This window comes from Ranitomeya imitator, chromosome 7 (assembly GCF_032444005.1).
Source record: "Ranitomeya imitator isolate aRanImi1 chromosome 7, aRanImi1.pri, whole genome shotgun sequence".
In the NCBI taxonomy this organism is placed as follows: Eukaryota; Metazoa; Chordata; class Amphibia; order Anura; family Dendrobatidae; genus Ranitomeya; species Ranitomeya imitator.
This window is the reverse complement of record NC_091288.1, coordinates 10,391,843-10,405,503: the sequence shown is the minus strand read 5'-3', so window position 1 is coordinate 10,405,503 and position 13,661 is coordinate 10,391,843. Positions and strand designations below refer to the sequence as shown.

The following is a 13,661-nucleotide window of genomic DNA, read 5'->3' as shown; positions in this document are numbered from 1 at the left end:
GTTCTAGCTATTATATTTAAGGGTTAAATGGCGGAAAAAATTGGCGTGGGCTCCCGCACAATTTTCTCCTCCAGAGTAGTAAAGCCAGTGACTGAGGGCAGATATTAATAGCCTGGAGAGGGTCCACGGTTATTGGCCCCCCCTGGCTAAAAACATCTGCCCCCAGCCACCCCAGAAAAGGCACATCTGGAAGATGCGCCTATTCTGGCACTTGGCCACTCTCTTCCCATTCCCGTGTAGCGGTGGGATATGGGGTAATGAAGGGTTAATGCCACCTTGCTATTGTAAGGTGACATTAAGCCAAATTAATAATGGAGAGGCGTCAATTATGACACCTATCCATTATTAATTCAATACTAGTAAAGGGTTAAAAAAATACACAAACACATTATTATAAATTATTTTAATGAAATAAAAACAAAGGTTGTTGTAATTTTTTATTTAACGCCCAATCCACTCAGTGAAGACCCTCGTTCTGTGACAAAAAAAAAATAATAAACCAACAATATACTTACCTTCCACAGATCTGTAAAGTCCAACGATGTAAATCCTTCTGAAGGGGTTAAAACATTTTGCAGCCAGGAGCTTTGCTAATGCAATGCTACTCCTCGCTGCAAAACCCCGGGGAATGAGTCTAAATATAGATCAATGAGCTATATTTAGCTTCATTTGTGGTGAGGCGCCCTCTGCTGGCTGTTCATAGATCGTGGGAACTTTTTGGATTAATAATGGATAGGTGTCATAATTGACGCCTCTCCATTATTAATTAGGCTTAATGTCACCTTACAATAGCAAGGTGGCATTAACCCTTCATTACCCCATATCCCACCGCTACACGGGAATGGGAAGAGAGTGGCCAAGTGCCAGAATAGGCGCATCTTCCAGATGTGCCTTTTCTGGGGTGGCTGGGGGCAGGTGTTTTTAGCCAGGGGGGCGCCAATAACCGTGGACCCTCTCCAGGAAATTAATATCTGCCCTCAGTCACTGGCTTTACTACTCTGGCGGAGAAAATTGTGCGGGAGCCCACGCCAATTTTTTCCGCCATTTAACCCTTAAATATAATAGCTAGAACGCCCAAATTTTGCATATACACACTACTGACATTAGTAGTGTGGAATATGCCAAAAAAATGGTGATATGAGATGGTTTACTGTATGTAAACCAGGTCTCATATCATGTCGGGTTTGTGAAGGAGAAAGCAAAAGCCGGTAATTGAATTACCAGCTTTAAAGCTATCTCGCGCTGCATTAAATATAAATATATATATATAGGTGTCTCCCTGACATATATATATGTATATATACCTATTCTATGTGTATATATCTACTCTCATCTAACCTGTCAGTGTGATTTTACTGTACTCTGCGCTGAATTGCCGGCTTTTCTAAGGACACGGGTGCGTAAAAATCGGACAGCACTCGCATGGTGCGAGTGCTGTGCGTTTTTTTTCTCGCACCCATTGACTTGCATTGGCGAGTCTCGTCCGAGAATCTCAGCAATACGCAGCATGCTGCGATTTTTTTTCTCAGCCGACACAGATTTTTCTCGGTCCGATTTCGGCTGGGAAAAAAATCGCAAATGGATTGTCACCTATTGAAAAACATTGGTCCGAGTGCAATCCGATTTTTTATCGGATTGCACTCGTCCGTTTTCCTCACAAGTGGAAAGGGGCCCTTAGAGTTAGGGTTTGGATCCCTTTATCACCTTGATGGTGGGGGGTGGCTTATCAGTGTCTAGACTTGTTTTTCTCTATTGAAACGCATGCGTTCAAAAACGCAACCAAACGCATGTGCTTAAAAACGCATGCGATGCTTTTTTTTTTTACGCAAACCGTGCGCAATCGAACGCATGCGTTTCCTGGCGGCAAATAGACGCCTCTAAAAATACTACATGTTGCATTTCCGCGCCAAGCCGCAAGAGACAAAAAGACGCATGCGTCGTCAAATGCGGCAAAACGCGAACAAAAAAAAACCGCATGCGTTTTTAATGTTAAATATAGAAAAACACGACGCATGTGTTTATATGCGGTACAAACGCTGCAGCAAAAAATGCAAATGTGAAACCAGCCAAGTTTGCTGTAAATGCCTTACACCCGTTATCGCGCTCCTTGTAGAGACACACGTTTGTTCATTTATCCTTCATTCTTCAGGTTCGGGCCCAACATGACTATGGAGCAACCGACAATGACGAGCTAAACTTGAAATCTGGAGACATCGTTCTAGTAACCCATTTCGACAACCCAGAAGAGCAGGTGAGCGCAGCTAGAGCGGACCTGACAGTATGGCGCCTATAGATATGGAAGTGGTCGTGTCAGATAGGAAATCCCCCCCAACCCTTGTATAAGGTTAGAAAGAGACAAGAAATCCTTTATGGTCGCTCTGGGTGAAGGAGACATTGTCCTCTCTCTGCCACCAAAATACAGGAACTGTGGCTCCAAATGTCATAAATTCTGGCCACAATTCATAGATGTGACTGGTTGGGGTTCACCGAGGGCTGGGTCACATTAACCCCTCCATAGAGTAAAGCTCAGATGCTTCCAGCCTGTGTAATATCTGCAGACACCAAGAACTGTTGTGTTGATTCATAAATTGCAACATTGTAACTACGTGGCCACGCCCAGTTCCTTAAGAGAATATTGGACAGAAATCAGCTGCTGATATCCACGAAAAATGCGCAGCAGCTTATTGCTTTTCAGGAATGAGTCAATTTATTGTGAACAGAATTGATGCCAAAAATTTCTGGAGTTCACTGAAGTAGATGAATGTGATTAATTTTTGACTGCATGAATTGTCATTTTACACATTGCAGAGGATTGCATCAGCCAGAGAAGGCTCACATGACCACAAGCCTGGGCATCGATCACATCACATGGTATAGTGCAGCCAACCAGGAGGGACCATCGTAGCCTGTATAAAAGCCGAGGCAGGGAAGGCAGCAGTCATTTTGTGTTGGATCTGGATAGTGAGAACACATCATATCTAAGCAATAGAAATAGGACGGGAAAGCCATAAAATACTAACGAAACATTACAGATAGTTTGTGACAGCACAGCCGTGATTTACATCTCTAAAATCTACATCCATTTACCCATAGTCATACAAATACAAAGGTAAATTACTGAAGCTGGGTTTGTGCTAAACACCTGGAAATGAGCTGGATTCAGTCCTAGGAGAACTCAGAGTGTTACACGCTTGTTTCAGGACAAGTGGAGATTTTGCAGCATTGTGATTCCTGGCAAATCAATTTGCATGTTCGATTTTTGGAAAGAATTTGCAGAATCTGAGTTTTAAAAGATTTGCTCATCTCTGTTTTACTTTAGGAACCTAATTGACAAGTTTTTCATTATTTAGATTAGTGCTTCCCAAACTCCAATCCTCACGGCCCCAACACGTCATGTTTTCAGGATTTTCTCAGTATTACACAGGTGGTGGAATTATTATTAAGGCTTCAGAAATTGCCACAAGTTCTCTCACCTGTGCAATACTAAGGAAATCTTGAATATTAGATCTGGAGATGAACCGTGAGGAGTGGAGATGGGGAAACGCTGATCTAGAACGTTCTGCAAATCATGTCTGAGTCCTAAAACGAGTGGGGTGTGACAATATTGGGCAAAGTGGTGGAGTCATTTTCAATAGGGAGGCATTATCTATGTCTCAAGTCTGCTGGGAGTTGTAGTTTTCCATCATATGTCAGGTCCACAGATTGGAGATCACAGCCTTATGTTCTCCTTCTCCTAAAATGCAAAAAAAACCAAACCCCTTCCTTGCGGCCCTTTGTCTCATCGCCGTCTTTTGCAGGATGAAGGTTGGCTGATGGGAATTAAGGAGAGCGATTGGCTTCAGAATAAGGAGTTCGATCAACACAAAGGCGTCTTCCCAGAAAACTTTACAGAGAAATACCAGTGAGGAAGACCGGCCCTTTATCTCGGGGATATAATGCAAATTTTCTGTGAAAATTATCAAACCACGTCTACCCTATGAACAATTAACCCTACAAGTGTCAACTTAAAGGTTCCGTTCAATAATAGACGCAAGTATAGTCAATAGATACAGTTCCTGGAATGCTCATAACAATGTACGTTTGTGCCCCCATTTCCACCAGCGGAGGAGATTGGGTCTGTTACAGGTCGATTGTTGCGGAGGGTCCCCCTATGATTTTGGATGTTGTGTAAGAATGCCAAATGGGGTGTGAATTGTACAATGTGCATCTGCCATCGTCCAATCATCATCGGTCTCCTAGCGCCTACTGATGCCAACATGGCCACCTCTGCTGTGCATAGCCGCCGTCGGAGATGAGGAACGGCCACTTACTTTGTGCCACGCCATTGATCCAATGAATATCCTCGTGTGTTGCCTCCACCATTGTCTGCCCATTCTCCATTGCTCTAATAAAGCCATCAAATATTTGGACAGCTCTGCGCCAGGTCACAGGGTGGGAGTATTCAATGGGGGGTGTTGTCTTTTCTTTTCTTTTTTTTATAGATTTTGTATAAAGTGATGGCAGGAAACTCCACGATTTTTGGTAAATTTAATATTGCAGATCTACATCCTTGCTTTTTTGGGATTCCGGTGCTCCTCGTACTGTCTAGAATCCTGGCATATATTAAAGCCTAACTCCTGTGGGAATGTATACACATAAGATTAGTGTTACATTGATTATGCCATGTAGTTTCTATTGTGATAGTTCAGGTGGCCTCCCGTTCTACTGTACAGTAGACTGACTCTCTGCACTGCACAGACTTGTTTCAGGTTCTTCAGCCAGGTCACAGGGTGGGAGTATTCAATGGGGGGTGTTGTCTTTTTTTTTTTTTTATAGATTTTTGTATAAGGTGATGGCAGGGAACTCCACGATTTTTGGTTAATTTAATACTGCATATCTACATCCTTGCTTCTTTGGGATACCGGGGCTCCTCGTACTGTCTAGAATCCGGACATATATTCCCACAAGCGCAACAGAAAACATAAGAAACATGTAAGGAGAAGGGTAAAGGTTCAGAAACATGGGAGACGCCATATAATTGAATTTAGGCTTAAATGAATTATTAGGCATCCAAGTTAAACTGAACATTTCAAAGATTATAATTTTTGTTAAAAAAAAAAGTGCAAAAATGTAGATAAAAAAATCCTGTAAAATGTGCATATTTGAATATGGACCTAGTTTGCCTATGTGGTTGCATTCTCCACATGATCAACCACTGTGTCCCGTGTCCCATCCTGGAGGGGCGATGCCCTAATTGTAAGACGGGACCTTGCGATGCCATCATAGAGAGGTGGGCATTTCACACTATTACTCACCGTGTATCTTTCCTCTCTTGGGGTCCAGGAAAATGGTAACTTTATGCTTGAGGGTCCTAAGAAAGAAAATGCTGAGCGTCAGTGCTGAACCCATGGATTGGCGTGAACTCTACGCGGTTGCATGATTTACACCATTGATGGTGACCGCACATTCTTCTAATGATTTCTGTTCGGCCAAACTTGGGATTGGGACCTCTAAATTGTGAAAATGTTCCCAGCGTCCAATAATTTTCCAAATCAGAAAAAAGTTTTGAGACAAAGTTTAGATTTCTTTTTTTTCCCCTTTAGTCAGTAGTTATGAAGTTTTGCGTGCTGGATTGTTCTGTACGATCTGATTGAGATTGGAAGTATTTCTGATGATTGTAATTAAATATATATCTCATTGTGGCGTCTCCGTGGCCTTTGGCTTCTTTTTCTGAATTATTAAGCAAATATTCTTACACACAAACCCGAAGTGTCCAAATGTTTCATGGAGCGGGCCGCAGACTGCATGCGCTATGTGCTTCGGTGGGCTGGATCCCAGGAAGAATATATAGCGGCAGCTTCCACCTTAGTCCAGGTGGTCTGTGTGATTGTAGGACCCCAAAGAGTGGTCGACCCCACAGATTGACAAGTAAAGAGCAGACAATGAGGAAGAAACATTGTGATAGAAGAAGAAACGCAGATATTATCCCAGTGGCAGGAGCTGTTATGTCACGGCTCAGTACTTTACAGCTCTGAGATAGTAAGTCAGTGCCCACAGGGGTCAGACAAGGGGGGAAGGGAAACGTTATGAATCTGATTCTAAGATTACATCTCAGCATTCTGAAGAGAGTCAGACGTAGCCATGGACAGATCTGAGATAATAGTGTAGTGCTCTGAGACAATAAGTCAGAGACTGAGATTATTACTCAGGGTCGCAGATACGTCAACATTGTCTTCACGGCTGAAGATCTCAGAGCTCTGGTGAGTTATTGTCCTTTATCAATAACTGAAAAATGCATCACAGGCCTCCCGGAATAGTCTGTGACTGAGATATTAGCTCAGAAATCTGAGAAACCGCTGAAGTCGTAGACTTGAGATATTTATCATTGGAAGATCATTTACAGTGGGGAAAATAAACATTTGATATTCTGCCAATGTTGCAGTTTTCCCACCTACAAAGATTGGAGAGATCTGTAATTGTTATCGTAGGTACACGTCACCTGTGAGAGACAGAACCTAAAAATAAAAAACCAGAAAATCACGTTGTAGGATTGTTACATCATTAATGTGCATTTTATTACATGAAATAAGTATTTGGTCACCGACCGACCGGCGAGAATTCTGCTCTCACAGACCCGTTAGTTTTTCTGTCAGGCTCTGTGCACACGATGCGGATTTTGCTGCGGATCCGCAGCAGTTTCCCATGAGTTTACAGTATAATGTAAACCTATGGGAAACAGAAAACGCATTGCACATGCTGCGGAAAAAAACGTGCGGAAACGCAGCGGTTTACATTCCACAGCATGTCACTTCTTTCTACGGAATCCGCAGCGGTTTTACAGCTGCTCCAGTATAGAAAACCGCAGGTGTAAAACCGCAGCGGAATCCGCACAAAAAACGCGGTAAATCTTCAGGAAAACGCAGTGTTTTTGCCCTGTGGATTTATCAAATCCGCTGCGGAAAAATCCGTAGTGGACCATTCTACGTGTGCACATAGCCTAAGAAGCCTCCTACTCTGCACTCATTACCTGGATTAATTGCTCCTGTTTGACCTCGTTACCTGTGTAAAACACACCTGTCCACACACAATCGCACTCCAACCTCTCCACCACGGCCAAGACCAAAGAGCTGTCTAAGGACACCAGGGACACAATTGTACACCTGCACAAGGCTGGGATGGGCTACAGGACAATAGGCAAGCAGCTTGGTGAGAAGGCAACAACTGATGGCGCAATTGTTAGAAAATGGAAGAAACACAAGATGACTGTCAATCTTCTTCGGTCTGGGGCTCCATGCAAGATCTCGCCTCGTGGGGTAAGGATGATTCTGAGAAAGGTCCGGAATCAGCCCCAGATGACACGTACCAAATATTAAGTTCGTTTTTTTCTATTGTATCAAATACTTATTTCATGCAATAAAAAGCAAATTAATTATTTAAAAATCATACAATGTGATTTCTGGATTTTATTTTTCGATTCAGTCTCTCACATGTGAAGTCTACGATAAAAATTACAGCCCTCCATTCTTTGTAGGGGGGGAAACTTACAAAATCAGCAGCATCAAATACTTATTTCCCCCACAGTACCTAGATATGTAGATAAATATCTCACGTATTATCAGCTGTACTTTCAGATACTAATCTAGTTCTCTGGATCTGAGTCAGTGACGGAGACAATATCTCAGAAATCGTAGAGAATAAATGAGTGTTTTCAGATTAGATTATTTCTGCAAACCAAAATGTCATCTCAGTCACTCACTTAGATAGTTTGTGCTCTATAATGGGTTAATGACTGAGATGATAAGTCAGTGGATGAGAATATTTCACAGTAATGATAATTGAGTAATTTGAGGTGAGTTGATTGTGACTGAGGCAATATAAGAGATCAATCAACTGTGTGCTAATAAATCTGTGCTCTGAGCTATCAAGTCAGTATGTTGAGATACAAAGTCAGGGCTCCAAAACAATAGGTCACGACTCTGAGATAATAAGTCACTGTGCCAAGACAATAAATCAGTGCTCTGACATAATAAGAATGTGTTGGAAATACAAAATCAGTTTTCTGAGCTACTAAGTCAGTGCATTTGAGATAATTCAGTACTCGGTTAAGTCTGTGATCCTAGGTATTAATTAATTGCTCTGAGATAATAAATCAGTGCTTTAAGATTCAATGTCAATGCTCTGAGACAATAATTTGTTGCTCTGAGATAAGTAATTGCTTCAAGATATTAATACACTTCTTTGAGATAATAAATCAGTGCTTGTTTAAGATACAAAGTGATTGCTTTGTGATAATTCAGTACTCTGAGATAATAAGTCAGTGCTGTAGGATAATTTGTCAGTGCTCTGAGATAAGTGAGTGCTCTGGGATATTAGGTCATTGCTATGGGATAATAAGTCAGTGCTTTGAAATAATAAGTCAGTGCTCTGGAATATTAGATTAGTGCTCTGGGATAATAAGTCAGTGCTGTAGGATAATTTGTCAGTGCTCTTGGATATTAGGTCAGTGATATGGGATAGTAAGTCAGTGCTCTGGGATATTAAGTCAGTGCTCTGAGATAATAGGTCAGTGCTCTGGGATGTTAGGTCAATGCTCTGAGATAATAGGTCAGTGCTCTGGGATAATAAGTCAGTGCTCTAAGATAATAGGTCAGTGCTGTGGGATAATAAATCAGTTCTGTGGGATAGTAAGTCAGTGCTGTGGGATAAGTCAGTGCTCTGAGATATTAGGTCAGTGCTCTGGGATAATAAGTCAGTGCTCTGGGATATTAGGTTAGTGCTCTGGGATAATAAGTCAGTCCTCTGGGATAATAAGTCAGTGCTCTGAGATATTAGGTCAGTGCTGTGGGATAATAAGTCAGTGCTCTGGGATATTAGGTCAGTGCTCTGGGATAATAAGTCAGTGATCTGGGATAAGTCAGTGCTCTGAGATAATAGGTCAGTGCTCTGGGATATTAGGTCAGTGCTCTGGGATAATAAGTCAGTGCTCTGGGATAATAAGTCAGTGCTCTGAGATAATAGGTCAGTGCTCTGAGATAATAGGTCAGTGCTGTGGGATAATAAATCAGTTCTGTGGGATAGTAAGTCAGTGCTGTGGGATAAGTCAGTGCTCTGAGATAATAGGTCAGTGCTCTGGGATAATCTGTCAGAATTTGGCACTAATATCTCTGATTTTACTTGTTCAGTCATTTATAAACAATCTCCTGGTTCCCTCCATTGCAGCTTCCAGGATACAGGCACTTGAGTGTACGATATTTATTTCGGAGATCGTCTGTGGCGCTAAATGACCGATGACCATTTTAAAGGTTCCGAAATGTTGATCATTTCAGCTTGACCCCGCCACCGCATTGTAAGCACTGCCCCTAAGGCTTCCATGGCTCCTCCCCATGATCTTCCGCCGCAGACCCCCATTAACCCTTTGTGGGTTTTTTTTTATAAGGACTGTTTGTGTGTGCGTGTTCATTCATAGCTAACAGAACTGTGATGATTTTATACTGTATTATGTGACCCGCGAGGGACGTTGTGAGCGTGTTATGTACGTAGGACGAACCCAGGAACACGTTATCCAAAGTACGGCCGCCGCTCTGCCGCAGACGCTGCTGTGACTAATACACACATGGTATTGCATTACTTGACCGGTCTGCAGCATATTACATTATATATATTTGTTGACTATTATTATTATTTTGTAACAAACACTATGACAATGGAAGGAAGAGCGGAGCACAGAATATATTTATGGCACATAGTCTATATTAGATATTGGGAATTTCAGGCGTCCGGCCGCCAAGACGCAGCGGAAGCCGCCATTTTCACGCCGGATTAATATATTCTACTCATCATTTCAGTAAGTAAAATAGCGCGGGGCACCAGGGGCTCACGTAACAGGGGGCCACCGGCCTGACACATGCAATATCTATAAATACGATACAAGGCAGCGCATGTGTCGTCCTAATGTGCCGGTTATTTATTGACACAAATGTAGCAAATACAATGTAACACTTTAACTGCTTGTCGCCCATGCGCCATTCTTTGCTGATCCGTGACCGTGCCCCTCCACTGTGCCTTATGGTAGTTTTTGGATTTGTTTGCTGAACTATTGCCCCAGTCCAAGAAAAAAATGTCGGCTTCCGCTGTGAACAGGCTGACGGCTCATTTTAAAAGTGACAGAAAGAAAACAAGGGGTTAAGTTTACAGGGGAAAAAAATTGTACGTTTCTCAGAGTACTGGTCATGTATATTCTAGAAGTGTCAATTACTGATATCGCATAAGGCGTCGGCATTTATCATGACGCTGATGCAGATTAGGAGGACAGGCAGAAAACAAAAGCGGAGAAAAAGATCAATTCAAAAGGGGATGGAGTCCTACTGTGTGTTTTGGCTCAGGTATCGGCTTGTCCTGAATACATTGTTACCCCTGTTCACCTGTTATGTTACATCCAATAAAGAGTTATCCCCAGCTGACCGCCTCCGCCTCTTACTGCCGGCGAACTCGTGTCCCAAATCAAAAGCAATCAATCAGCCCAAACTCTGTTAGACAGGCTACTTCACAACCCTCGTTTCTTCCTTATCCTACAACCCTAAATTTTTTGAACCCAGTTTTTTGTATTGGGATCGCTCACACCAGTCCGCACACCAGTTGTTGCACTGGGCAGGTTCAGGTGCCGGTCCGGGGACCAGATCACAATGTTTCATGCATAGTCTAAAAGCCTGATAAACATTGATACATTTTTGTATCGGCTGTGATACATTGAGTTTGCATTGTGCAAAAAGCGGAGCCTGGTGGAACTAATATAGTGAGCCCAGCCTGATGAGGCTGGTCTACTTGCTTGGAAATCCATGTTCAAATCTTTATACCATCCTGAAATAAATGAGTATTTTCTGAGCTCAGCTGAACTCATCTTGTCAAAGTAAGTACTCCAGCTACATCTGGTGATATATTCATGTATTGATAGTGGTTCTGGTGCTGTATTCATGTATCGATGGTGGTTCTCGTGATGTATTCATGTATTGATGGTGGTTCTCGTGATGTATTCATGTACTGATAGTGGTTCTGGTGATGTATTACGTGTTATGAACTGGTGGTTTAGGAGCAACATGGGACGAGCTCTGAAGGAGGTGGTACCTGTACTGACCGCAGTTCCTAAGCTTAACACAACACTAGCAGTAGCCGTGGGATGTTCCTGTCACTCCCTAGACACCTCGTCACAGCCGGAGAACTAACTACCCCTAAAGATAGAAACAGGAAAGCTATCTTGCCTCAGAGAAAATCCCCAAAGGATAGACAGCCCCCCACAAATAATGACTGTGAGTGGAGAGGGAAATGACATACGTAGAATGAAACCAGGATATAGCAGAGGAGGCCAGTCTAGCTAAATAGATAGAACAGGACAGAATACTGTGCGGTCAGTATTAAAAAACTAGAAAAATCCACACAGAGTTTACAAAAATCTCCACACCTGACTAAAGGTGTGGAGGGTAAATCTGCTTCCCAGAGCTTCCAGCTTAACTGAATAAATCCATACTGACAAGCTGGACAAAAAAACAAAGAATGTACAGAACAAATAAGTCCACAACATGTGGACAGAAAAGAGCAAAGCAAGGACTTATCTTGCTGAACTGGTCAGGATATCAGGGAGATCCAAGCAGAGATGTGAATCCAACCAGGAACCATTGACAAGTGGCACTGGCTGAAGGAAAGAGCCAGGCAAAAATAGCCGAGCAGAAAGGCAATCAGTGGAAGCAGCTGCAGACTGCTAAATCCAAGGAGCAGCCATTCCACTTAAAACCACCGGAGGGAGCCCAAGAGCAGAACTCACAAAAGTGCCACTTACAACCACCGGAGGGAGCCCAAGAGCGGAATTCACAACAATTACGGTTCTAGTGGCATATTTATGTAGTGATTGTTGTTCTGGTGATGTATTCATGTAGTGTTGATGATTTTGGTGATATAATAATCACCAGAACCATAATCAGTGCATGAATACAAAACCAAAAGCATCATCAGTTCATTAGAGCATCAGAGCCATTGATAGTACATGCATATGGCACCAGAAACATCATCAGTAGTGATGAGCGAATATACTCGTTGCTCGGGTTTTCCTGAGCATGCTCGGGTGGTCTCCCGAGTATTTTTTAGTGCTCGGAGATTTCGTTTTCATCGCTCAGCTGAATGATTTACAGCTACTAGCCAGCTTGATTACATGTGGGGATTCCCTAGCAACCAGGCAACCCCCACATGTACTCAGGCTGGATAGTAGCTGTAAATCATTCAGCTGCAGTGATGAAAACTAAATCTCCGAACACTAACAAATACTCAGAGATCACCTGAGCAACGAGTATATTCGCTCATCACTAATCATCAGTAAATTAATACTTCACCAGAACTACCATAAAAATGTCAGCAGAACCACCATTAGTACATGAATGCATCATTCGTATCACCATCAGTATATGAATACATCAATAGACCCACCATCAGTACATGACTACGTCACCAGAACCACCTCAGTACATGAATATTTCACCAGAACCACAATAAGTACCTGAATACATAACCAGAATACAAGAACCAAGCTTTTAACCCAAAGAAAGGAAAGCACGTGACACCCAAATGGTAAAAATTAACAAATCTTTCTTTGAGAATTAATTAAAAGCAATAAAAATAGATAAGAAAGGTAGGGAGATGAAGGCAGAGAAATTCCTATGCAGAAACAGTCACCACAATTATACAGATGACATACACAAGGGATAAATGATGGAAACAAATAATATAATGAGAAGAAAGGTGCAAATGCATCTCACAATTATTATGGTAAAAATAATATATAGAGTGTGTCCGTAAAGTCATGGTGCACTTTTGACCAGTCGCAGGATCTATTTATAGTTTATATTTTGGTGCCTGTAGAGGCTATACAGTATAGCTACCTAAGGAGCCCTAAAAAGTCTGTGCGTGCATGTGCTCGAGAGTTACACCTAAGCAAGACTACAGTTCATAAGGTGTTACGGGGTACAAATTGCGGCTGTTGCACGCTATCAAACCGGCGGATAGACCCAAACGATGCGCGTTTGCTACAGATATGCTTCATGAGATCGTCAATGATGCAAGATTTTTGCAGAAGATTGAGTTTAGCGATGAGGTGACCTTCCATCTTGACATGTTGGAATTGTATGCAGTGCCACAATTTCCAGAAGGTATCATCTCTGAACAAGACGGCGCTCCTCCACACTACGCCACCATTGTTCGTGAGTTTCTGGATAGAACATTCCCCCGGCGGTGGATAGGCAAGGGTTCTGTCAAGCCATGGCCACCACGATCCCCGGACCCGACGCCCTTAGACTTTTACATTTGGGGTCATGTGAAGCAACATGTTTACATTGAACGTATCAATGACATTAATCACTTAAAACAGGGAATCGCAGACGTTATTCACTCACAGCAGACGCCCTTACGCGTGTGTGGCAAGAACGTCACTGTTGTTTGGATGTGTTTAGGGCAACAAATGGAGCCCACATCAAACTGCACTGAATAGCTATGAAACTGGGAGAGTTTTTCTTTTATTTGGAGCAGATTTCACATTTCTATCGTTTTTTTGTTGCTTTCCAGTGACTGGTCAAAAGTGCACCATGACTTTATGGACACACTGTATAATGAGAACACAGTGCAGATAGAGACACGTAGTGGTG

At 42.5% G+C, this 13,661-nt stretch overlaps 1 protein-coding gene across 13 annotated transcripts in view; it reads left to right on the top strand.

Moving 5' to 3' along the window:
• The window catches only part of BIN1 (bridging integrator 1), a 115,354-nt gene extending 104,920 nt beyond the window's left edge, over positions 1 to 10,434 (top strand). For 8 of the 13 annotated variants that reach the window (XM_069732670.1, XM_069732665.1, XM_069732668.1 and 5 more), the window contains 2 exons: positions 2,150 to 2,251; positions 3,798 to 5,678. In XM_069732670.1, coding sequence (XP_069588771.1) covers positions 2,150 to 2,251; positions 3,798 to 3,905 — 210 coding nt within the window. In that variant the 3' untranslated portion in view covers positions 3,906 to 5,678. Of the gene's footprint in view, positions 1 to 2,149; positions 2,252 to 3,797 lie in introns of all 13 variants that reach the window. The other 5 variants (XM_069732661.1, XM_069732664.1, XM_069732662.1 and 2 more) reach the window with 1 other exon arrangement.
• The last annotated feature ends 3,227 nt before the right edge of the window (positions 10,435 to 13,661 follow it).